Genomic DNA, 26047 nt, shown 5'->3' with positions numbered 1-26047 from the left:
TTGTTATTCTCTGTTCCTGTGAAGACACTGAAGAAGGCTGCCAGGCAGGAGGCAGAGAAGGAGAAGAAGGAGGAAATCCGGGCTCTTCAGGAGCAGCTGGCAGCCCTGAAGGACCTTACAACCAATGGCAAGGTGTGTGATCCTCCTGGGTCAAACATCTGCATCACTTTTCTCCAGCAGCCATATCACCCTGCAGCTCACAGCCTGGGTGGGAGATCTGGGAACAACTGAGGTTGCTGCTGGGAGAGGTGTTAGTGGGACCAGAGGTGTTAGTGGGACCCATGGACTGCAAGGGGGTGCTCACCTTGCAGTCCATGTGGGTCCTAATGCCCCAGTACAGTGTCGGGGACACTATACTGTAAATTGGCGTCATCCTTCGGATGAGGCGTAAAACCGAGGTCCTGACTCTCTGTGATCATTAAAAATCCCAGGGAGTTTTAGTAGGTGTGTAACCCCAGCATTCTGGCCAAATTTCCCATTGGCCCTTACCAATCATGGCCTCCTAATAATCCCCACCTATGAATTGGCCCTATATAAGTTAAAGCAATTATTATTAATTATTCTTATTATTTTCATCTCCATTAGTCTAGGTTCGCATCCAACTCAGGTTACCTGAAATGAGTTGGATAGTCTCTGCTCACTGGAAATTGGGTATAACTTCCATATTATGTCGTAGCACAGTTTCTAAAGTACTGCATGTGTTTAAAGCTGAGAATTGCAGTCAAAGGGCATACCACTCTGAGCAGGGTGGCTATGGCCTTGTGGGTGGCGATGCTACAGCCAATGAATTTTGGTAGTTGCACTTGTATTGAACCAAAAATTGATTGCTTTTTCCTTTTCTTTGAGAAGGACAAAAACAAGGTGAAAGACAAGGAGGCTCACAAACCCACAAAGGCAGGTGTGTACAGTATGTGAGAGTGAAAGAATAAAACACAAAAACATAATGAAACAAGACTTGATGGCAGTCTATGTTAGATATATTTTGTCTGCTGAAAGGTGTTAGTCTATAAAACTGTAGCATGTTAGTGTTAAAACAAATGTGGGAATCACAAATATTATTGTTTAGTAAGTGTTACCTCTTCTATTAATACTATTATTTGTAGTAACACTATTTATTTTTGAAACTTCATTCCTAGTTCTGTCAGTGAATGTACTTTATATTTGATCTTTTCTTATTCTTCTTAAATAATTGAACTGCCTTAAATACAAATTTTGTTCTTCTAAATTTGTAGTGCTGCTGTTCACTCTCTGTAGTGTGATTTAGTGTTCTAATATTGTCGTTGTTGTTTTTTTCCTTCTCAAGGGTTTCGAAAAGTTCCCCCTGCTCATCCCCCAGATATTGCTGACGACGACTCTTCTTTTGCAAATTATTTAGACAAGTTGAGTTTATTTTTATTCCGAAAGAATGGACAAGGAAGTTACAAATGCAAAGAGGTGATGATTACTGGGTACCTGTTTGCATGGTTTCAATTGTAACCATCACCACTTTGTGACATTTGATTTCTTAATGTTTTTGAAAGTCTTGTTGTGTCATCCTAATGTGGAATTAAAGCTTATGCTGTATTTCACAAAACAAGTGAAAATGTCACAATTCCTTGCAATATATTGTATGTAGGTGAACAACTTTTACATGATGTTCAAAGTTCAATGCAGTTCAGAAGCATATGCAGATTGCATAGTATTTCTTCCAATGTTTTTAACTTCAGAATGCCTAAATATCGTTAACAGGTTTACTTTCTAAATTAAATCTTTTTTATTCAAGAATGGTTGCATATAGCATGAAGTGGTGCTGTACTATACCTCCAATTCATCTACTAAAAGAGATTTTAATGAATTTAATGTAAATTTTCAGCCCCATGGTTTAGAATTAAACCACTTTTGCCACTGATGATCATGATTTTGCATTTCAATTTCCATTCTGAACAGACATTCTTGTTCCGTTTCAGCCTATGTATATTTTGTGGTGAAAAGGACGACTCGTTCACAGAGGAAGGTCTGGATCTGCATTACTGGAAGCATTGCCCCATGTTGAGCCGCTGCGATCTCTGCAGACAGGTAGTCTCTAAAATAGCACCACACTTCTGCAGTCACAGCATGCTGCTACATTTTGGACCTGCATTCAGTTTTAGGTTTTTTTAAGAGCAGGCTATGTGTTCTGATGGCGAAAGGTAAGATGCTACTGATGATAAAAATGATAATAAGTTTAGTAATAGTAATAATAATGTGAACACTTCTGTTACAACATGGACAATGCCAGGAGGTTCATGGTTCACATCTCTACCTCTGACTTGCCCTGTGTGATCCTGAGCAAGTTAATTAACTTACCTTGTACTCCAGCCTTTGTATGATCAAATGCAAAATTAAAATAATGGCAAATGCGGTCATTCCTAAGGTTCATCACCCCACTATTACTATCCACTAAAAATATCTACTAAATTTCCTATTGCTTTTATCATTAGAATTTTTATTATTATCATAATCACTGAGTAAGATGATGGATTTTTAAGCAGGTGGCACCATCATATTTCATTTGTTTTATGCTCCTTTTAGATCTGTTATTGCGGTAACAATTGTTAATTTGTTATTACTCATCCAGGATTCATTTTAATTTTGCTTCCAGTTCAAAAACAAATTCTGGCTTCCATAACTGTAGCGCATGCAAATAATGTGTAGGGCGTTGTGGTAGTGTGGAGTAGTGGCTAGAGCTTTGGAGTTCTGACCATGGTGTTGTGGGTTCAATTCCAAGGTTGGGACACTCCCACTGTACTCTTGACCAAGGTACTTGACCCACACTGGCCAGAAAATATAGTTGTGTAGAAGGGTACCAAAGTTTTGATACAAAAAGAATAGGTAAGAACTTTAAGTCACTGCATAAATACGTTGAGCAACAATGTATAAACACTTTGGCTTACGTGAGTAATAATGTGGAATTTCTTCCAGGTGGTTGAGATAGCCAGCATGAGTGAACACTTGTTGTCCGAATGCGAAAGCAAGAGTAACTTGACCAAGTGTCAGCGCTGTGCTGAGGCTGTTCCCAAAGATGAGCTGTCTGAACATGTCCGAAGCAAAGCCTGCAATCGTGAGTAATCATCCACGCTTCAGAAGCACTACAGAAAGCACACCCTGTTGTCATATTGACACCTGAAGAAGGCCCCACAGCTGCAAAATTGTGTCTCTTTTCCTTTCAGCATGGAATAAACCCTTTCTTGTTCCATTGCAGCCTACACATGGTGACACAGCTACCTACTTGGAACTTCTGTTGTCATTTTAATTGAATATATAAGTTATATTATTAATTTACATAGTTTACATGTGAATTGCACAGAAGACCTTTTTGTAAGAGTCTCCTTCATAATAAAAGCAAACAATACAGGCAAAGTTCAAATTCTTTAAGACGAAGTTAATTAAAAAAGGAAGATTTCCTATCCTGGTCATTAATAGAAGATTCAGATCTTTTCCATAATGATCCTTTAAACTTAATTGAAAGTGAAAGAACACTGTATATTTTTCTGTGCAGTGGTGATTTGGAAGGTATTAGTGTACCAAAATGTACATTTATTTAATGCAGTTTTCTGATCTAGGCCTTAAGCTGTAAGCAAAAAAGTTAATTAAGAAGTAGAAAATGACTGTGAAAAGGTTAAAGTAAAAGGAAGGATAAACCTAATGTTTTCTGTCTTTAAATAATGAATCTGTGACCCAGCGAAATGGATCACTGTCCAGCAGGCTTAGTGTGAGAAAAGATACCCGATCAATGCCAGGGAGCCTGTATTGTTCACTTCGCCTAAATAATTAACGCCTGGGCTCCTGTCTCTTCTTCTGAAAGGAATGTGAGTGTGCTGAAGTAACCTTGGAGACATCAGGGTCACCTAGTTCCCAGCACGGGAACGTATTTGGAATTCTCTTACTGAACACTGTCATGAGGTTCCAGGAGGTTCAGTTACATTGTCTGATCTATGCAAGCTATACAGTAGACTCACAAGGTGTTTTTGTTTCTTGCTGACAGCCTCAAGTTTTACTTCTGTTTTTTTTATTGTTTTTTAGCTCCTAAATCGGAGAAACTGTCCAACCACTGTTCATTATGTCATGAAAATTTCACGCCTGGAGATGAGGTGAGATAAGCTTTCAGGAAAAAAAGCAGGGTCTAGTTTGGAAACCCAGACCTAAGTTGTCATTTTACTTTGTGTAAGGGGGGGTTTAAGTTAGTCTGAAAACACTTCACATGTCCCATGATATTTAAGCACACGTTTCTATCTACATTCTTTATGATAGAGGTAAATGAAGCACTTTTGGCTGCTTGAACCTCTTTCATAGCTGTTTACTTTGTGTAAAGAAGATACTGTGTTTGGGGTTTTTAATGTAGATAGACTTTCACCCAACTGCAAAGTTTATTGTTGTCTGCATTCAGCAGTCAACAAACCTGGCAACTGTGAAAAACAAGCCCTGGGCTCTCAGCAGATGGTGTCATGAGGCTGCTGTATGTTTTATAGTGTAATCAATCGGGCCTGCCCTTCGCCTATTGCCGTGCTGCTCTGAGCCCACATACAGAGGGACTTCAGCCTGCGGCTGCCCTACGAGAGTCTCTGAATGTTATCTCTCTCCTAGCATTTCTGCTGTCCTCTTTCCACTTTATCTTTCCCAACAGGCAGCTGACAGACACTGACGTTCTCTTATCTGTCATAACTGCTGCTCACTTCACTTCTATTTCTGGCTGGGCTTTTAGACACCAAGGAACAATGGGTACTGTGTGGAATCTTGTAAAATTCTGTTGTATCATTTGATTTTTCTGCGGTTGTTTCAGTCAAAGCTGTTACTAGTCTAGAATCTTTTCTAGTCAGACCAACGCCTCTTTGCAGTATACGAGAGAGAGAGAGTTTCTTCTTAAGAAGCTATTCAGATTTTGCTGCTGTAATTACCAAGTCACTTGTGCTCCCCTTTTCACATACAGGTCACGTTTATACCTGACCTTTACAAAAATATACTGTGTTTTTACTGCAAGCTTTGCAATAGAGGCATCACAGCCATTGCAAAAGGAAATGAAATATTTCATTCAGTCCTGAATTAACTATGGAACCAAGTTCTCATTGTGAGCTTTTCTCATGTTATAAGAAAGAAAATACAAGAAGATAAAGAGTTATGTGCCATGTCCTCAGGTCTGTGTAAAACTCCTTGTACAACCGGAGTCTGTAATTAATTTCTTAAAGAGAGGCAGTGTTGAAGAAAAAAGAAAAGTCCTGTCTTTGCCCGCATATTTAAACATGTTCCAGAGTGCACCTGGGTCTGTGTGTGACTGGTGCTCACAGACCTTTCTTTATGTCCTTCCTCAAACGCTTGGTTTCTTGAGAACCTTAAAGATTGCAACATTAACAGAGATTTTATTTATTAAGATCACTGAGGCAGACTCTCTGTGGGGAAGGAATCTGGATAAGCAAGACTTTCATTAGCCTACGCTGCAAGAGGAAGTTTTACTTCTACTGGAGTTTCAGACCCCAGTCTGCATGTACCACTGTATTGTGCATAACGTCAGCTATTTACATATTTTTCTTCCATATTCTATGGGGTGCGATGGTTAGTTACATGATTTTTATTTAACCATTATTGTTGCCTGTGGTTTTTTGTGGTTTTAGAAATCCCTCCAATGTGCTTATGTCGAGCAAATGACTTGTCGCTTGTTATACTTAGACTGTTTGGCTAAAAAATGTCAAGTATATTATAAGATTTACTGATGATCTTATATCCCCTTTCAGAGCCACACTCTTTGTACAGGTTTAGTGTTGAAGTAAACTCTGATGAAAATGACCTTAATGCAATTAATCCGGGAAATGCCATTTAGCAAAAAGGGAATACACTTCCACCATCTGATCAGGAGAAAAAAAGTTAGATAAAGAAGTAGTCACTTTACACAGCAGTGCAAAACAAACCATCTAAGATTTCAAATGACCTGATACGCAGTGTCTGTTCAACAAGGAAGAACTTTTCAAAGAAGGAAAACACTCAATGGAAACATAATTATAGTTAATCACACACGGTGTTCATTTCTGTGGGGTAGAAATGTACAAAACAGATGTTCTTGTGTATTACGAGGTGTGGTTTTCTGAGATATTTATACAAGTGTTATCACATTTCTGTCTAATCTCCAGTAGGACGTCTTTGCTCTGCAGTCAATTGTCAGGTGAATTCATTGGGTTTACTGGAGTCTTACTTCCTTAACATGATATGCCAACATTGTGTGTTTCTTACCTTCCAGTGTAGTAGTGTTGGTAAAAGAATATCCTTGGGACCTGAGAAAAAAGTCCTCTGATATGCTGAAATTCTCAGGTTTGCTACAAAAAAGTATATGAAAAACAGGCTAAACTTCCTTTCCTTGTGGTTAAGTATATTACTGTTGCTAATTCCCCAGGAGAATGTAATTCAGTCAGAGACCTATTGTCCATGGTTTTAAATTATAAACAAACTCAGCCGAGAAAGAGGTGTAGTGTGAAGCAGTTAAGAAAAAACTGTAAGCAAAACCTTTTGTCGAGGAAATCCATCTGACACCACAGGTTTTATCAAAATGTTCTTTCTTGGCAATTAAATTTTATAGCAGTTTATGTGTCATTTCTATAATTACACATTTTGTATCTTGAAAAAAGTTAAAAATGCTGATTTGGCAGCAGATCATGAAATTGACACTTGGGGATTTCTGTCAAGTGGATCGGAGCTGCATGGTCACTGACTGGTTAATTAGGATGTTCTTAATTCTTAAGCAAGGTCAGGCATTCCTTTAGAGAGCTTTTGATTATTTAGTTATGTCTGTGCCTGTATACTGTGTATGCATATTAAGTATCAGTCTTTATAGTCATTGCTTAACATAGGAGAATTCACAAACAAACTTTCTTTAAAGTGTCAGTAATATAATTTGATTCTTTGAATATAACATCTTTCATTGTCGGAACAAATGTAAACTCTCAAAATCTATAGTTTGCAAATGGTTTCCACATTTCCCAATACTGTAAACAGGTGTGTGGGACAACTTGTTCTGTGCTATCAACAAGACACTGTACGTTGGACAGATCCTGAATCATTGTTACCAAGTTAAAAACATCCCGTTAGTTTTTTTTCTTTAAATATCTTTCTGTGTTTTGGTCAAAAACGTTTTGAAAAGAACATCCACTGATTATTTTAAGCCGAATCACATTTTTTTGTATTGCCTTTACTGCGTGTTATGCCTCACTCATAAAGGAAATGTTATTATTTTCTCACGTAAAATGTTACTATAGCCTTTATTACATTATTCAAGATACAAGGTAATGGTTTATCATGTACATATAAGTATTCTTTCTGTTGTATTTGATTTTGATAAGTGACCCTGTTGTAAATTGCCTTAGATGAATGTGTCTGACACATCATCATCTTCAGCTTCCTCTGTGGGAAGACTGAGAATTCAGGTGAATAAAAGTCAGAAGTAGAAGGGTTCCAACTGTGTGTTGAGGTTTGCAGTGACCGTAAACCGCACTGACACAGCCACTGCAGAGACAACAGAGGTTGTCACCCCGCAGGAGCCTAACTTGGTCGGTCTCCACAGGCCTGGAAAGCTCACCTGATGGGGAGGGACGGGTGCAAACAGAACTCGCGCAGGGTCCCAGCCCTCCAGAGGACACAGCAGATACAAGGTAAACTATTCATCTATGGCTTCCACATGTACAGAGGGCCTCAGAACTGACGAGGCTGGTGTAAACAGTGAGGTTTTCTTTTGGGGAAGCACTGAACTTGCCTGGCAGGTCAGCTTTTCTGCAGTCCTGCTTCACGTATAGTAGCAAAGCTGAAAAGGAGTTCAATGTTTTCAAAAACCCTATATACAACCGGGAACATTAGAATAGGCACAATTCCAGTTCCAGTCTCTGCAGTCTGGAATGAAAAGTTGCTAATGTTAGCTGGATTTTTGATTCGCAAAAAAAGAAGAAAAAGTGAAACTCATTTCAGTCTGATATTAAAATCTACAGATCTGTAAAATCCCTGTAGTTTTTTTCTTGATTTCAGCTGTACGCTCTCCAGAATACTTCAAGGAAAAGTTTCTTTTTTTGCTGAATTGTAAAAACTCCTTCATTAACACATGGATTAAATCACCCATGTGAAGAATGAAAAAACTCAATTTACCAGCCAGCTTTAATCCCTGGGCCGACTGTGTTTAGCACTGCAGAGAAGCGGAGAACGCTCTTGGATATAGCTCTGGGATACAATGGTTAACACAAAGGGCTGGGAACAGTGGCCAGTGTGGTTTTGACAGGGAGTGTTTGAAAGCTGCTCCAGGCTGAGCCTCTCAAAGCAAGGGCGGCACTGCTTCAGCGCAAGACACGAAAGAGAACAGTGGCAGCCGAGCTCAAAAAAAAAAGATCTCCTTCCTTTCTGAACAGGGAAAATGGGTCCATCTGCAACAAAGCAAGCTCCCTTGGGGATGAGAGGTCGGTCCATGGCTACATCAAGCAAGATCCCAGCCCCCAGAGCAGGAGTCAACAAAATGGGGGGCCGTAACCCAGTCAAGCGGTGACCCTGAATTTCTCCCTGCTGAGCGAGGCAGTGGGGTTCCTTACAGAAGCTCTTTTTGAGGTGCCACATGGGCTACATGTGTCATAGTTTCCACAGTTTAATAATGATTCCTTTTCTATTTTCTATTTAATGTGTGTTTTACCTGTGTGCTAGGGGCTCCTCTGTCCGTGCTGTGCCAGTGTTACTATTCTACTAATTTATCTATCGTTATTTTTTTATTACTTGGGAGGAATCTGTTTTTAAGTGCATTCAAGACCCATAATGTATAAATAACGATCTTAGGCAAATTTCACTATCATAGCAGTGGTTTTTTAAAAAAAAAGACTTCATATGTGTGAACTGATGATGGACGGAAGTTATTGTTAATATTAGAAGTACATCTTCACTGAAAAGAGGAAACTGTTTTGTTTTGCGGAAGGTTGGGTTTTTGTGCTAGTGGTTTTTTTTACCACCTTAGCAAAGTAGCAAACAATTATAATTGAAGAGTGTTCAATTAGCTTTATTGATACAGATTAGCCTTTTGCCAAATATAAATGTTTGTTTTTCACACTTTTCCTTGATAGCTTGTTTGGGTATTCATTACATTTCTATTGACCAAAATAAAATACAAAAGTAATTTACTTTTCATGTTCCAGCAAAGAAAGCCTGATATCTGAAAGTTTTTTAATAATTGCTTTGCAGTATTATATGTTGTTTGTTTTGAGAAAAGTAGACTTTATAAGAAAAATGTGATGAGATTTGTTTTAACTGACTGTTTGGTGTTCATATTTTAAAACCAAAAGAAATATATTTGTTCACAAACTTACTCAAAATCAGACTATTAATTCTGGAAAAAAGTAATATTCTGATTTTTTAAGAACAATATCTATCAAAGCTAGTTTATTCCATAAATATAGCCAGGTGTGCAGAATTCTTTGTAGAATTTGCAGAATTTTAACATTAAAGTCCTGTATACTTTGTGTGGAGTTCATCACAACGTCTTGTAGGTTATGATGAAAATGTAATTGTAACAATGAAAAGGCAAAACAAGATTTCCTTTCAGACAAGACTAAATGAACATGTCCTTTACTCTTTGTTACTCTTCGTGCTTTGGTCTATACTGAAAAATACTGTCTAGTGGCCTTCCTGTGGTTTTAGCTCATAGTTCTAAACTAGGCTGTGTCCTGCTTGGTGTTTTTTTCAAACACTTTGTTTAAAATTGGTCAGATCAATTTTCTTTTCTTCTAGCACCTTTTAGTAAACTAACCACAGACTCTAACACATGCAACCTGGTTCCCCTTTCACAGCACTGATGAGACTAAGAAAAGGTTACATAATTTACCTGAGCCCCAAAAGAAGTAATTCCTTAATCTATGTGAACTGCAGAGGATGATACAACCATAAGAACATGTGTAGCTCATACATGAATAATTGCTGTACTTGTTTATCCTAACTATGGAAGAATAGACACCTCGATGTGACAGTGACTCTTTTGTAGTCATGGCTGCTATATGATACTCATCATGAAAATGTGTGAGTGAATGTGCTAGAGTCATTTAAGAGCAGAAAAAGTGGACCATTGAAGGAAACCACAGCCTGTACTGTATCTATGGATATACATCTGTAGGGAAACTGGAGAATTTTCCTTGATAAATACTGACATTAGAGATGTTTGTTGATATAAAAAGTAGTTATGCAGTCAAATGCTTCCTACCTTGGAATTGTGATTGAAGCTACAGCTTAGTCATCAAAAGATTCAATGGCAAAAGTCAATAACTGAAAGTACTATATACTATGTGGAATACCCCTGTAGTTGAGTGCTTTTCTTTTGCACTTAAAAGTTTTTTATACAGATTTCCTTAACTGTTCTTGTTTGGAGCTGTGCAACTTTCTGCTGTATTACTGTCATTTATCCACATTAGAACACATCTTTGGGTCACTCTGAATTAGGATTGTGAAATGGATTGTATAAATCTTTTTTCTGTATTTTTTGTAATTTAGTGTTTTTGTGTAGTGTCATCATACGACATACTTCTCATGTTTTAAACCCTACTGTATTTAATTTTATTTGTTGTGTGTAACTAATTTGTCCAACATGATTTTGTTTATGTTGTGTGTCTATATTTGTCATCAGAGAACTTAAAATACAGTACATCACAGCAGACAGTGGCTTTCCAAAGTTTCAAAATAGGGATACTGGAAATAGTCTTTAATGAAGCACTTACTCAATAATTAAGGTAATGTAACATTGCTTAAATGTTAAATGTTCAGGTCAAATTAAAAATAGTTTATGCTAAAGAGGAACATTAATAAATAAGTTGTTCCTCTTAAAAAATAAATCTATCGATTTAATGTGTCAACAAATCATTGTTAGTACTTTTAAGTGCAAGTGATATGTAATTAATGTTATAGAAACTGTGCACGTGTGATGGAGTATAGGTTAATTTATTGCTGCTTAAATATTTTTAAGTAATTTGTATTTCCCAAGTAGTTATTTTGCTGCCTTTCTTAATATTTTCAATCAATGCAAATTTAAGACAAATGTTCTTGTCTTCAAGCAGCATCACACTGATAAGTTACAAATTCTATGAAAATCACAAGTGAGATTAATCTGAATTTAACCAAATGCACTGCAAAGTATATCTGTAAAGAATGAATTTACTCCGATTATTAAGATTAGTGTGGCAGTCATGTATGTGAGCAGTCATGCATCTAGACATCGTCAAGCTTTCATGGCATAACAGCAAAAGAAGAGTTATATGTTTCATTAATCACTCACATCAATAAACAATGTCCTTAAACATATCAATGGCTTGTGTCTTTTCTGGATCAGGAGTGATTCAGATACCTGTTATTGCATGTTGAAGTTGTCATTAGCAGAAAACCACAAAAGGCTCTGCAAAATCAAAGAGAAAAGAGTGACTAGCCTAAGCCTCCACAGATCTTGAAACCACGGCCTAAAGTTGCTTTGACACACAATTAGGGCATGTCTAAGAAGCACAACAGTCCCAGTGTGTCTTGCATTTATATCCACCATTTAATCTTTACAATATTACATCTTACCCTCTCCTTTAAATGAATCCTCCTTCTGTTTTGTGTACCTGGTGCTAAACTGGAGATGGGAATGAATGTGAAGGTTCATTCCAAACCTATTTCCTTATAAATAAACAAGAAAAAGCAGTAAGCATATTCAGACACTCATAACAATTTCCAGTAAACCTGCACCTCTTCTTTAACACAACTTTGCTTTCCATGGCATCCCAGAGCACTGATGACTGCGCTCTAGATGTAAATTATAAACGCTTCTGATCTTGAAACACACCCAAAACCCTCCTGGTGTAAGTGTAGCTGTTTTGGCTCCATGAATGGCAGTTCTTTGAGGCCTTAAGAAAGACAGAGTTTGTGTAAACAGCAGCCATTCCATTTGGAAATTTGACAACTCTTAACGTTAGTCTGTGAAAAGATGGCTTTATTTTCAGTCCTTGTAATTCAGAAATGGAAAAACTACATTAATACTCCGATTGCTTATGACATTCAAAACTCTTGCCAACATCAGCATTTTAGGACAAAAAAGAAATTGCAGCACTCCAAAATTATGAAGGGTGTGGCAGAATGAATACATGAAGACTGGTATTAAAAAAAAGCTTATTGACAAGCTGCAATGAAAATGTGAAGCTTAAAGTACATACTCAACCTAACTACAGTCCCAGAAACCTAGTTTCTTTTTTATTGCATTGAAAAGAAAAACTTTTTTTTTATTTATTGGAGATACTCCACACACATGCACACTGTGTAGTTCTTTGGAGGCTACAGATCGTCTGGTAAAGGAACCCATTCTAGTTAATTGCATCAGAGAGCAACAATTTAAACATCCAGCATTGTCAGGAAAATGTGACAATAACAGCAGAGTGAAACGATTCAAATGTCCAGCACTGTAAGGAAATAGAAATAATGCATCACTTCTGAGTGCAACTTGAAAATTCGTTGCTGGGATGTGTTTATTTAAAAAGTTAAAAGAAAACAGGAAGCTACTGTAAAGGGCATCACCACTGACTCCAGTTTTAAGAAAGGCCCAGTCAGCAGTCATTTTTCTGAGTAAAAGCAATAAATAATACAAATACTTCCACCCAGCTTCTTAAGTAGCATATTTTTCTAGTTAAAGACATAGATTCTATCTGTAACAACAGTGAACAGTGTTGCAAAAACAGTGTTATTAGTGCAATTCAAGTAAAAAGAGTAAGAAATGGTATCTCAATATTTGCAATAAAAAAACAAGGAATATATTTGATTTGCCTCATATTTTGGGAAAGAGAACTTCCAAGGTTCCCTTTGAAGAATATTACTTAGCTGTGCATCTTGTTAAATAATTCAATATTGGAATGTTCTTGCCAGAAAACGAAACTGACATACAGTAAATATGAATCTTGAAAACTGCAAAGGAAACAAAACAACATGTCCGATTTACAAGCACAATGTGATTCTTCATGAACTGTCAAAGTTCTAACACCGACTGCAATCAAACCATCCAGGGGAAATGTGCTCTGCTGCAGATGATGTCGAAGTGGCTGACTATACAGGAACAGCTAAGCTCACAATTGCAGGCTGTGGCCAGCTATATATATATAAAAACAAAACTTCTTTCTTGGTAGTTCTTCCATAATGCCAGGACAATAATGATTTACATTCACAGCTGTATTAAATCATGTCATTATCTAGACAATGATGAATTTCACATACTGTACAGTATGTATAGTAAGGGGCATTAAAGGCACAATAAATGCTGTTGGTTCCAATACTCATCTTTTGCATTTTTACTGCCTCTCAGCATTATATATGTATATACATCTCTTGAGGACTGTGGCACCACTGTAAATCCATTTACTTTTTTATTTGTAACAAATTTGTCTTTACACTACCCTATGATAATACACACATTTTTAATATGCACATTTAATCTTAAATATATATAAGAAAGAGACTGACCAAGTTGTCCTTTCGCTGTAAAACAGTATACGTCTGGGGGCCAAAACTAATTTGAGGTTGGTTAACAATGAATTATGATTGGCTCAACTGCAGCCTGCCACTCAAGTGTCCAACCAAACTGGCACACTGCCATTTCCTGCCCAGTCTTGCTGGTTATCTGAGAACAAATGTTTATTTCTTAATCAAAACATGTCATTGTTGTTAGCTGTTGATTTTGACACACAGAAACTGTGTTCTGTTAGCCCCGAACTTTTTTTATAAATAAAGGATCAGCACTTCCTTCAGTATCCAGTGAATATACTGTATTTCCACTCATCCTTCTGAAGCGGATAATTAGTAATCACTTTCTGTTTTATTGATTAAACAGTGAATGTGCCAAACTGTGTTTTGTTAAATGTTGAGAGGAGGAAAAGAAAACAGGTTCTCAGATATGTCGCGTGGAGTAATTTTATTTTTAAGCTGCTCTGCTCAGTGAGTGCCTAAACCTAGGCCAAATTGTATTAGTAATATTTTAGGAGTAAAAATCGTTTATGGATTGTTTGTATTTTCCCCATGTGATTAAGTTGTTAAGCATTCAGTTTAGAATGTATTCCACTAGAAGCTTGTTTTCACGTTACATCCACATAGTCGTTAAATCTGAACCTAAGTTTGAGTTTTCCTCCAACTTACTTTCTGAAAAACTTATTTAAAAAACGTAAAACACTTGGCTTTTGTATTGGGTGCATGTTTTTTTTTAATGGACCACGACTGCCATTTTAAAATCAAACTGTCAATGTAAATTAAAATTTGGACAAGTCCATGAAGTCTGAAAGAAACATAAGCAGTTCATTCAGAGTCTGAAAACCAAATCAAATCTCCAAGAGAAAACAGTTGTCCGTATTTAAAAATATGTATTTTTAAATATTATAAAGACGAAAGTTCAGGATATTGTAGGAGAACGTTTTTGTTCCTATGGGCTCACAGAGGGATACTGTACCGTGACACCCCTGACAGCAATTACAAACTAAGAAAAGACGTGAATGAATTACTCGGCTTTTTAACGATGTAAAACTGGCATAAGGTTGTGATCAGATGTTTAAAAGATCAAGTGTCATTTAATTCACACATTCTTCCCAGACTGAGCCTCCTTAGTTAAAACTGTCAACACCTAAGCTGAGTTGCACGTCGCATACAGTACATAAATAAATCTTATCCAGTAAAAATTCAGTGAAGTCTCAGGCGGAGCCCGGTAAAAGGAATACAACTATACGTTCATTCAGGGCAGTACAATCTTTTTGGCGCATATCAAGTCCTTATTTTGCACTGTATCCCACATTCTAAGCAGATCTGTGGGGCTCATCTTATGGATCACTAGAAGGTTTTTGTAGAAACATGGGTCGTTGTTCATGGGACTGATTTTGCGCTTCATAATCCCAAAAGTCTTGAAACCGGGATGAAGTTCTGGGGCGACACCTATTTTCTGCAAGCACATGCCCAGAAATACATCATCGATGGGATAAAGCTCCAGTTTCTCAGAGACGATAAAGAGTCTCCGAGCTAATTCAGGAGACATTAAAAAGCCCCCACCCCCCACGTACGGGGGGTACGGTTTGTCGTAAAGGTCTCTGGGAATAAAGTACTTACTCTGACGGTTCCTAATGGGAATAGCTTTGGAAATGGTGTCCCCTACAAACAAATTTCGCACTTTCCCTTCTTCTGTCTTAAAATCAATCAGTTGCAGTAGATTGTTCGTGTTCACAAAGACGTCGTCGTCCCCTTTAAATATGAACTGCACCCCGGGGCAGTACATGTTAAACCATTTCAGGAAATTCACCTCTTTGAGGGTGAGGTTGAAAAAGGTGTCCATGAAATCCCACTGTAGGATGTCTCCGTATATCCTGTCCTCATACTGGATGAGCTTTTGGAGGTTCTTCGTGTCCTTGCCGGTGGAAGGGCTGCCCAGCAAAAACAGAGTCTTGATTCTCTTCCCACCGGTTACCTGCTCTCTGCCCCACGTCCTGCGGACCGCCTCCCTCCTGTCGTGCTGTTCAATCACCGATTTGACCACCATCAATAAGTGCACGTCTCCGCTCCGGCACGTTTCTGGGTGGTTTATCAGCATTGGGAAATACCTGCAGTGTCTGTACAGGACGAACTGGTGAAATCTCGGGTCCAGGCGTTTGAACCAGTCTTTATTCTTCACGTCGGGATTCTCGCTGCAGTTGATAGCAGTCACATCCCAAACCTTACGCGTCACGTTGGAAAATGGGACAAGATGACCCGCTTCCGAATTCTCAGGCTGTCCCAGGGGGGAATGATTGTAAGAGTCGCTTTTAAATACATTTTTATTCACCCTGGACCAACCGGCGTCCGCCCTGGTTTTCACCATTAAAGTGCCCTTAGCGGCCTCTTCCACCAGCTTGAACTTCTGGATCATTAATATCGTGGCACAGACCAAAGACAAACTCAGAAGAGTTTTCAGCGCTCTCTTCCGTCTGAAAAAATACTCCATTATCTTCAGCATACAAAGGTGTAGTAGCTGCAAAGGCAAACCTGGTTTAAATAAAAATCCGCTTTTTTCATTGTGCAATTAGCGGCCCCGTCGTCTGGTCGTGCTGTTTTAAATTCCGCAGTCTGTAATAGAAACGGTCAATTGCTGCCACACTTGTAGTGAGCTGCGGGGAACGCATGATCCCCGAAACTGAAATCTTTCCGTGGAAGAAACCTGTGTGCACAGTCATTGATATCCCGCTTGAAATTTGTCTACTTTCTGCGGATGCCTACTGGCGAGGAATACCAATGTCTTCCAGAAGTTACTCCGGCGCGGCTCGCGTGTCTGTCTTTCGCTTTCCCCGTTGTTTGAAGAGCATTTATTGCCTTCTTTTCACACGGAAGGTCCGACTGTTCCCTAGCGTTTTCATTTGTGCTTTGTTTCAACGTCCGCTGCGTCTGCTAATTACTTCTCCGCTACTTTTTTTTTGTCATAGCCTCCCCAACCCACACCTCCTCTCCGAGCAACTAAAGGACAGCCAAGTCTCTCGTTTCACCTTAGAGGGCGAAGTCAAAACCGCCTACAACCGCACCCCGCGAAGTTTCTGTCGTAGCAATATTGAAATACGCGTTCCCCTTCATAACTCATTGAAAAGCGGCTCATAAATTGTGGCTTTAATACAGTATACAGAAAATAAGAAAGGTTACAAACGATAAGATACCATTTGGCCAATCTTTCCAGTTTGCTTCCGTGCAGTTTATTGGTCTGGTCATCTCATTCAACAGTTTATTAAAGGAAGCAAGAGTAGTACCATGGTAGTCTGTTCCAGACACTAACGACTCTTTGTGTACACACAGGTGTTTAAAGATTAGTGGTTTCAGATGTTACTGCCGTTCATGCGGATTTCTTTCTGTACATGAATTTATTATTTTTTTATTATTAAATGCTGGTTTAAACATTGCATACCAAATCTTAATTTTGCTTGCGAGTTTGCAGAATTACAATTTTATTATATTGTCTTTATATATATATTGCTGATACATACAGTAATTTATCAAAAAATAAATAACCCAGTATTCACACACACAAACCAAAACACTGCAGGTGAGACCGTCTGTTTCGTGAAATAAATTAAACTACTTCAGAATCCAGTCAGATTAGCTGGATAGGATTAAATCGATAACTGATTTCAGGTTTGCTCCGTTTTCCCTCGGAGAACTCCGGTTTCTGGTTAAATTGAACAAGTTAGGCCAGTCTGACTACCTGCGCGCTCACGACTACCTCCAGAAGACAGCAGAGCATCAATCAATCAAGATTTATTTATCAATGCACGAACAGTAGAGCATACAGCAGTGTTGTCGGCAATGGCATGCTTTATCCGCATCGATTCCTTCATCAGCACCAGCACCAGTGTGAACGTGCGTTTTTTCCAGTGACCATGAATTACGACTCCTTTTGGAAAACTATGAGGAGATAAAAGCTGTTATACTGTAAATGCTGCAAAAGCCGGGGACGTCGCCTAACACCGTATCGCCGATACAGAAGTTAATAATGAAATATCTCAAGATATGACACAACTATCACCATGGCGAGAGCATGCATATATTATCTTTACTTAACGTTTATCATTATGTTATTGAAGTGGAGCCCCCTTTTAAACTATCACGGCACAATATTGTTTTCATGCGGCAGTAATTGCAGTATTTTATGCATGGAACTGGACCGCAATGGAAAAACAAAATACAAGAATATCATCCAAAGTGGTATGTGGTTTTCTTTAGAACAACTGTAAAATGCTGTACACAGTGTTGTGCAACATTTGAATAAAAACGATACCTCATTTTAGCCAGCAGCAAGAATCATGAGCAGAAGATGACTGAACGTTAATAGTGAAGATATTGGTAATAATGAATGAAGATAATCAACCCAATAAAGAATTATTCCTTTATTGGGTTTTTGTCTTTTTACCAACGTTTTTTTATCTGAATCGATTAGTAGAGGTGAGACTCCCACCACCATATTGATGAAAGTCTCAAGCCAAGTAAAATGTGGCCTAAATATAATCGGAAGAAAAAATTAACCCAGACATAATTAGAGAGAATATATCCTAAAACAATGGCCACCGTTTAACTAGACATGGCCTGTCTGGGGCTGCCCTCAGAGCACTAAGACAATCACATCTTGACTTGAGGATCCCAAATGTCATCTCAATGTGGGCTCTTGTCTTTACTAGGTTCTGGATCAGGGAAGGGGTCAATTAGATGTTGGAGCTGCCATAATCCCTATCCCCAGAAAGAAGCCAGTCAAACTGACTGGAAGCACTGATCGATGGAACTACATGCAATATCTTCACAGCACAGTGTACCTCAGACCAATGGCTGCTTGTGTTCAATACCTTGCTTAAATTTAAAGCGCAATGTGGACTATCTGAATATTCGAGTCTACATGTTGCTGATTCGACACCGTACATCATGGATCATCGAATATCATAGGAAACATGGTGATAATGGACTTTTTGTGTAATCAATTCATATTTTTTAGGCTATAATTTTTTTTTCCACCAGTACATTGATGTCGTGAATTGATTTTCTTTTAACAAAATCGGTCTCCTTCGACCCGGTGGGGCTTTTAATGTCTGTGCAGTTCAGAGCACCTGTTACATTAGAAAATCCTGCATGCAAATATATACAGTAGATCGCGGGACTTATGTACAGGAAACAAAAAGTACAAGTAGAGGGAAGCTCCTCTTTGCACGGCCCGGAATCGTTATGAATGAATATAAAGACTTGCAGTGCAACCACCACTGTCCTTATCACACGGCGCACTGTCGCTTTGCTGATGCGCTCGGAGTCGCGAACACAGTAAAAATACTGTGGCCAAGAATCTCAAGAGCTCGAGTTTCTGTAAATAATGAGTCACAACATTCGGAATATAGAGGTTTTAAAGGCTTAACCTGGTGCTGTTTGATCCCGCTTCGTGAAACCGAAAAGTCAGACTTTTGTTATTCGGTTAACTAAGTAATCTCGATTTGCGAAAGAGCCCCGAGGGCTAAACCACACAAATTCTGCTTACTGTGTATTAACGCAAATGCAGCAAGGATTGTACTTGTGCCTGATGCAAGCTAGAAAATAAGAGAAATGCACCTAGCACCACCCAGTGGCATTAAGAAGATCTACATAATAATAATAATAATAATAATAATAATAATAATAATAATAATAATAATAATAATAATAATAATAACAGCGACACATCTTGTTTTTTATGTCTTCAGCACAAAAGCCATCGTTACACGATATATTAAACACCTGCTTAGTCATACAAATAATACAAAATAAGTTCTTACACAATGAACACTACATCTCACACGCCCGTGTTGCATTTCGGCATTTAATAATCGAGTTGATAGCTGCAAAAAAAATGGAATTCTAATCTATCGGCAAAGCACACGTGTCGATTAATAAAGAACCTGTGCCTCTGGGGGAAGATGCCCCGTACTAAGCACCCCAAGACGCAGCGCACCCTTAACCCCCACAATGGCCGCCTCCGGCCCTCCCGGCGGTGGGCTGGGCTTGGCGCACAGTCGCGTCATTTGACGAGCGGCTGCTTGGAGTTTTGAAGCCGACCGGGCTTTGCTTTTGTAGAAACTTTTTTTTTGTGCGTTACCCTCCCCGGCAATACTTATTAACTTTTGCCTACCTCGGTAAAGCACTGGGAATGAGTCGAAAACAGGTAGGTTAAGCCGGAGAAACTTCCAGGGTTTCAAAAAGTGTAGGCGCGGTACATAGCGATAGACCGGCCTTTTTTAACGGAGACAACTCCCCGGCGTTCGCCAGTTTGAGACGAGAGAGCCTGGACGTGCTGTAACACTCGGGATACAAATTATATTACGATTGTAAATATTTACACCCCTCGCTTACATAATAAAAGCTTCCTGAAAAAGCAAGCTGGGGCCAAGAAAAGTTCAATTTCCCAGAAACTAGATTTCAGACCCGTGTTTCGCTTTGGAAGACGCGTTCAGGCGGTTTTGCGAGGGTAGCGAGGTCTGTGCCTGCGCTGTGTCCCCGGTTGTGTGAACTCGGGTTCCAGGTTTGTTCCGCCGGTAGGTAATGCGTTACAGCGCAGCACACTGAGATGTTCTGTAAACGAAAGGTTTCGAGCGAGAGGAGGCCCTTGAATTCTTGTCGCACGTTAGGTTGCTAGTAGTTCGGTTCATCTGATCCAACCATTTCCACAAGGATCCCAGGAAGTCTGCGCCGACAGCGTGGCTTCGCTGGAGGCTTCAGTTCTACACCCTTCCCTTTGGAAAAAAAAAACCCAGTATTGTTCTAGCAGCACCTCATTCCAAAACAATAACCGGCAGGAATGTTGTGTGTGAAGGATTATGTATCATAAGGGAGTTAGCTGTGGTAAAGAGTGGTGAGAAATTCTATTTAAAGGTAACCTTAGTCTTCCGAGAGTTAAATCTAAAAAAGTAAGGCAAATTGATCCTTAATAGATCCTTTTACATTGTAATATCTTATATCTTTTATATTCCCATATCACATATCTTTTACACATTTTATTATATTGAGAGCTATCATGAAACCATGATGAATGATGTGGTGGGCAATAATTGTGTATTGTTATGTGTGAGAACAAAGCCATAGTTCTCAGTTCTCATAGTGCTAGAACGCCAGCAGCCATATCACTCTGTAACTGGCACCCCACTGAAGCTCAGCAGGTCAGTACCTGGATGGGAGATGAATGGAAAAATTCAATTCCCCTGGAAAAAACTTAGGTTGCTGTTGGAAGGTGTTAATCGGGCCAGCAGCGCTCACCCTGCGTCTCATGTGGGTCCTAATGCCCCAGTATAGTGACGGGGACACTATACTGTTAACAGGCGCCGTCCTTTGGATGAGACGTAAAGTCTCTGTCATCACTAAAAATCTGTTTCTTCTAAAAAAGTTGTAACCCTGGCATGTCCAAATTTCCCATTGGCCCTTACCAATCATGGCCTCCAAATAATCCCCATCTATGAATTGGCTACATTACTCTGCTCTCCTCCCCACTAATAGCTGGTGTGTGGTGAGCGTTCTGGCGCACTATGGCTGCCGTCGCATCATCCAGGTGGGGCTGCACATTGGTGGTGGTGGAGGGGATCCCCATTACCTGTAAAGCACTTAGAGTGGAGTGTCCAGAAAAGTGCTATGTAAGTGTAAGCAATGAGACACACAGGCACACAGAGTGCAGGGTCAGCCATTTATACGGCGCCCCTGGAGCAGCTGGGGTTAAGGGCCTTGCTCAGGGGCCCAACGGAGTAGGATTCCTCTGCTGCCCGTGGGATTTGAACCAGCAACCTGGTGGTGGTGGTGCTATAGTTAGCATTGCAGCGCTGGGGCCCTGGGTTCAATTACAGACCTGGGGTGTTATCTGTATGGAGTTTGTTTTTCCTTTGTTCGCTTGGGTTTCCTCCCACAGTCCAGAGACATGCTGATAGGTTAATTGGCTTCTGTGACACTTGGTCCTGGTGTGAGTGTGTACGTGTCTGTCTGCCCTACGGTGGACTGGCATCCCATCCAGGCTGTACCCTGTTGCTTGCCAGGATAGCCTCTGAAATGGGAGAAGAGGTTAGTAAAAGGATGGCTGTATCAGGTTTGTATCGGTGTTCCTATTCCAGTTGATTTTTCCTTTTTCTTTTCCAGGGCCGGGGTAAAGTCCGGAGCTCGGAGAGACTCAAAGGAAAGAGCTCCCATGCTTCACTCAGCACAGCAGTGGAAAGTTCAGTTCAGGTCAGTCACAGTAATAATAATAATAATAATAATAATAATAAACAGTCAACTACATTTTATACAGAAACCTTTAAAAGTAGGTTCTCATAACACTTTACAGAAAAGGTAAAAGAAAACAGTTAACACGTATAACCACAAGGGATTAAAAAATGCAGTAGAAGATGCCAGGAGCAAAGACACCAACTAAATAAAAGCCTTTCTGAAGAAGTTTTTGAGTCTGGATTTTGTGCCTAGGGTAGGTGACTCTCTGATATCCTTGTAGATAGAATTCCAGAGGTCTGGACCATATAGGTGAGCATGAGGATGTTGAATTTGACATAAAACCTGATAGGAAGCCAGTGCAGGGACTCCAGGAAAGGAGTAATGTGATCACTTGCACAAGACCTGTTAAGGATTCTGTTTGGATTTAGATACCCTAGCGAATGGAGCGTTGCAGTAATCAATTCTAGTTAAGACAAATGTATTAACTAGCTTTTCTGCTACAGACAGAGAATATAGGACATAGTCCGGTGATGTTCCTGACATGTTTTTACAATATATTGTACATGTGTTCAAATGCCAAGCCGGAATGAAATATCACGCCCAAATTCTTCAATTTAGATTGACATTCAAGTACAGTGTCATCCACAGATAGGGTTACTGCATTGGCTTTACATAGTTGATGAGAGGTGCTTAGAAGCATGAGTTAATCTTGTGGCAGTTCAGATGAAGGAAGTTTTGAGTCATGGAGTTTTTTATGTTAGAGATGCAATTAGAGAGCATAGAAACAGCTGCTACAGTGTCAAGTTTAGTATGGATGTAGACCTGAGAGTCATCAACTTTGAAGTGATAATTCAGACCATGTGATTTTAATAACTGACCAAGTGGGAACATGGAAATGCTGAATAGCAGAGGGCCCAGTATCAAGCTATGAGGAACACCAGTCTTAATGGCCCAACTTCAGAACTAAAACCCCTAAGACAGATAAATGTCAGTGATCAGTAAGGTAAAAGTCATGTCAGAAACAGTGTCAAGGTGGGAGAGTGAGATGTCATGATTTAGGAGAATAAGGATAGATAGAGAAGCGGAATCGGAGGCCCAGAGGTGATAAGAAGATTATTAGTAACTTTGAAAAGGGCTGTTTCACCCCGTTCAGGGTTGCAGGGAAGCTGGAGTCTGTTCTGTCAAGCAACAATCAAAATCAGGGTCCTCACATTTCATGAAAGACTTACATTTTTACAGGCTCCCTTGAAGAAGACTGAATCCCATCGTTCTGTCAAACGGCAGAAATGTGAAGTGCCTGAACCGCAGCCAGAAACGTCGGCAGATGTCCCCGAAGACGTCGGTGGCCTGTCGGGAGGAACAGCCCAGGAGCAGGGCGTCAATGGGAGTTCTGCAAGGGAGCTCGGCACAGCGAGAGGCACACAGAGCCATCTCCCCGAGGCAGAGGAGATGAGCGCCACAGGAGCCAGCGAGTGCCGGACTTTGGAGTCTGAATCCGGTGTTGCGATGAACTCGAGTGCGGAGAGAGCAGTTGATAATTGTGTGCCAAAGCTGGAGCTCCAAATGGACAACAGTGTTTTCCTGGACGAGGACAGTAACCAGCCAATGCCAGTGGGCCAGTTCTTTGGGAATATAGAACTTGTACAGGTACCTTATCTGCTTGTGGTAGGGGTGGTGGAATGGTATTGTTATGGAAATAGGCCTTTTGTTTGATTACGTCCCATCCTGGGTAATGAATGACTTCAAACCTTGAAGTGCAGAACATTTTAGAGCAGAATTTCTCCCGCAGATACAAGCCTGGTTGAAGAACACACTTATCACAAATTAGTCATGAGAAACTGGTTTAGTAAGTTACAGATTTAAGAGAAACAGACTTGCACGTCATAGTTTAGGACTGGAAACATGACCACCTCTTTATGGAAAGAGAAAATCGCAGGACTTCTTGGTTACATACTCTGCAGATGTGCATGGCTGTGTCCAAAACAACTTGTGAGCAGGGCTCTGGCCACCAAACCGGAAGGCTGTGTAGTCATGTCCCTAGGTGATGTAGCCTTGAGTGAAGAACAAGGTGTCACATTGACTCTGCCCAGCTTTTAAAACGAGTAGCAGTGTCAATGGGAGTGATCTTGCAGGGGACTAGCATAGCCGCCGATCTGGGAACACTCAGAACTGTTTGCCTTGTACCCCAGAAGCCAGGATAAACTTAAACCTGATTAGCCACCAGATCAGCGCGCATAGCTTGAAGGTTTTATGATAATATGGTTTTGTTCTGCAGGACGATCCTCCCAGAGCTCCAGCAACAGTCCCAATGAGCCGGAGGGAGTACAGGAGGCTACACTTCATTGCTAAAGACGACGAGGATGACCTCTACGAAGACAGCCACGTGGAACAGCCTCAGCAGAATGGTATTTGCTTTACGTTGTCTTTGGGGACTCAGTGTTGCAAATCCCAATCACTTTGACAATCGCTTTTCCTGGAAAACCTCAGTTCACCAAGACATCGCCTTGAATCATGTACTGGCAGTTACATGAAGCAGCCCAGCTGAGCAGTTTCTCAGTCCATTCTGCTGTTTAATAGACTTTTTTAAATTAAGAGACTTTAGTGAGGTCAAGGGATTAAGAAAACCTCTTCAGAATGTAGATGCTATAACACACACAGTACTTCATGTCCAATGAACTTCATGTATCAAATACATCTGAGTGTTAAACAAGTGATGACACATGGCATACCTCCATTTTTTGCAGGTTCTATTAAAAAGACTGAAGCCGATTGCAGGGTAGCACAGATTTTAATGTGGAGCTTGGCACCTCTGTTGCAATATATACTGATTGGAAAATTATCCGAAATGTTATTTGTAGAATCTCCCCTTCCAGAAAGTTGCAACACTACCATACAATCAGGAAGCTACATAAGCAATGGGAGCAGATGAGAGAGGTACTAATTTTCCTTTTTTGGTCATTTTCATTGCCGATGGCTAAAAAAACCAACAACAAATGCTTCTGGTAATTCCATTATCTGTCGGTTTCCTGCGTTGTATTTGGTTAACGGAGTCAGACGGTTTCAGAGCTGATAGGCATAGCGCTCAAACTGCTGCACCATACGTGATTGAACAGCTGAGGTCTGCAAAGTTGTGTTTTCTTCTATCCCACAGGAGCCTTGCAACAAGTAAAGAACAGAAAAAATGGACTGTTTTGATCTTCAGCCAAGACAAAAGGCAACCCATCCTTGTGAGAAGTATCAAGGCCACTTTTCCAAATGGTTTTTATTTTACTCACAAGCAATGTATTACTGTAAAAAAGTGCTTGTGATTGTTATATAATGTTGAGGAGCTTGCTCAATGTTTAAGATTGACTTAAGAAAATGTGTTCAGGTCAAGTAGAAATGAAGGGGTTTACTTTATAACTGAATGTAATGCAATCCTGGATGTGTGTATATACTGTAATACACTTGAAAAAGTTTGTATGAGCATGTTATTTTTTTCTATTCACCATTGCGCTACACTACTGTAGTACCTATATTAAATGCCCAATACTGCCTTAAATGTTAAAATAATGGAATTAGTCTTTATTGCTGGAATTAATTTTTATGTTGATTTATTACCAACTGTACTGCTGTTTGGATGTCGTTTCTGGTTATAGAATGATGCAAACAGCTCAAAAGACTTATGCTTTGGATTACTTATGATTTTCATCACAAATACAAAAATAAACTTTGAAGACATAACGTATAGTGTTGCTCTGATTATATTGTAAAAATTAATGGTTAGATTGAAATGGTTTTCAAAAGTGTTGACAAAAGTGATATACAGAGCATTAATGTGTAGTAATCAATATTCAATATAACATCTTGTATGTTGTGAAATGCTACATGTGGTCAGTGAGTGAAGAATATTTGGGGAAATGGTAAGCAAGTTCAATTGTATTTTTGTACAAGATCAATGCTGTTTTAGTTCAGATTTACTTTATATTCATTTCATGTGAACCTACATTAAAAAGCATTTATAAAACTAGTTATTGTGTTTTGTAAAGCAGTTGCAACACAAGAGGTATTACATGATCATTGCAAACGTTAGGGCTTTCCTTATGGGCCAGTATGCAGAACATAGAGAGAGACCTGGAAACAATGAGAAGTTTGTCGCATTGCACCACAAAGATCTGTAAGAAAGGGACATGGAATCTGTTGTGATTAGTTTGTTACGATACTGTACTTAGATGGACAGATCTCTTTTAAATTTTTAATTAATTCTATGAAAAGTATGTTAAAACTGTAGAAATTGGAGTCTCTTATATTCTTAGTTTTTTTGTTCCACCCATTCTTTCAATACATTCGTGTAATTATC

The 26047-nt window shown here is 39.5% G+C and overlaps 3 protein-coding genes across 7 annotated transcripts in view; 2 read left to right on the top strand and 1 right to left on the bottom strand.

Moving 5' to 3' along the window:
- cep104 (centrosomal protein 104) overlaps nt 1–11307 on the top strand; it is a 33136-nt gene extending 21829 nt beyond the window's left edge. For 3 of the 4 annotated variants that reach the window (XM_015337170.2, XM_015337168.2, XM_015337169.2), the window contains 8 exons: nt 25–132; nt 850–898; nt 1304–1379; nt 1947–2055; nt 2941–3079; nt 4042–4109; nt 7562–7649; nt 8391–11307. In XM_015337170.2, the coding sequence (XP_015192656.2) occupies nt 25–132; nt 850–898; nt 1304–1379; nt 1947–2055; nt 2941–3079; nt 4042–4109; nt 7562–7649; nt 8391–8524 (771 nt within the window). In that variant the 3' untranslated portion in view covers nt 8525–11307. Of the gene's footprint in view, nt 1–24; nt 133–849; nt 899–1303; nt 1435–1946; nt 2056–2940; nt 3080–4041; nt 4110–7561; nt 7650–8390 lie in introns of those variants that run through there. The other variant, XM_015337171.2, reaches the window with a different exon arrangement.
- Nucleotides 11308–12482: 1175 nt separating this feature from the next.
- b3gnt7l (UDP-GlcNAc:betaGal beta-1,3-N-acetylglucosaminyltransferase 7, like) lies at nt 12483–16518 on the bottom strand. Its single transcript, XM_015336897.2, has one exon. The coding sequence runs from the start codon at nt 15986–15988 to the stop codon at nt 14741–14743; it is 1248 nt and encodes a 415-aa protein (XP_015192383.1). The 5' UTR covers nt 15989–16518; the 3' UTR covers nt 12483–14740.
- A 3022-nt stretch (nt 16519–19540) lies between these two features.
- Nucleotides 19541–25717, top strand: c25h1orf174 (chromosome 25 C1orf174 homolog). 2 transcript variants are annotated; one of them, XM_015337166.2, is made up of 6 exons: nt 19541–19687; nt 21640–21726; nt 22948–23355; nt 23984–24113; nt 24567–24642; nt 24860–25717. In XM_015337166.2, the coding sequence occupies exons 1-5, from the start codon at nt 19673–19675 to the stop codon at nt 24635–24637; spliced, it is 711 nt and encodes a 236-aa protein (XP_015192652.2). In that variant the 5' UTR covers nt 19541–19672; the 3' UTR covers nt 24638–24642; nt 24860–25717. The 2 variants fall into 2 exon arrangements, with proteins under 2 accessions (XP_015192652.2, XP_015192653.2); XM_015337167.2 differs by lacking the exon at nt 24567–24642.
- The last annotated feature ends 330 nt before the right edge of the window (nt 25718–26047 follow it).

The sequence above is a fragment of the Lepisosteus oculatus genome, chromosome 25 (assembly GCF_040954835.1).
Source record: "Lepisosteus oculatus isolate fLepOcu1 chromosome 25, fLepOcu1.hap2, whole genome shotgun sequence".
Taxonomy (NCBI): domain Eukaryota; kingdom Metazoa; phylum Chordata; class Actinopteri; order Semionotiformes; family Lepisosteidae; genus Lepisosteus; species Lepisosteus oculatus.
Note: the sequence above shows the minus strand (reverse complement) of the source record. Positions and strands in the feature narration are given on the sequence as shown.

Excerpts from the sequence above, each read along its gene's own strand:
- b3gnt7l (XM_015336897.2), bottom strand. The coding sequence starts at position 15,988 with ATGCTGAAGATAATGGAGTATTTTTTCAGACGGAAGAGAGCGCTGAAA.
- c25h1orf174 (XM_015337166.2), top strand. Across the intron at positions 21,727-22,947 it reads CAGTGGAAAGTTCAGTTCAG|GCTCCCTTGAAGAAGACTGA; the intron begins GTCAGTCACAGT and ends ACATTTTTACAG. Across the intron at positions 23,356-23,983 it reads GGAATATAGAACTTGTACAG|GACGATCCTCCCAGAGCTCC; the intron begins GTACCTTATCTG and ends TTTGTTCTGCAG.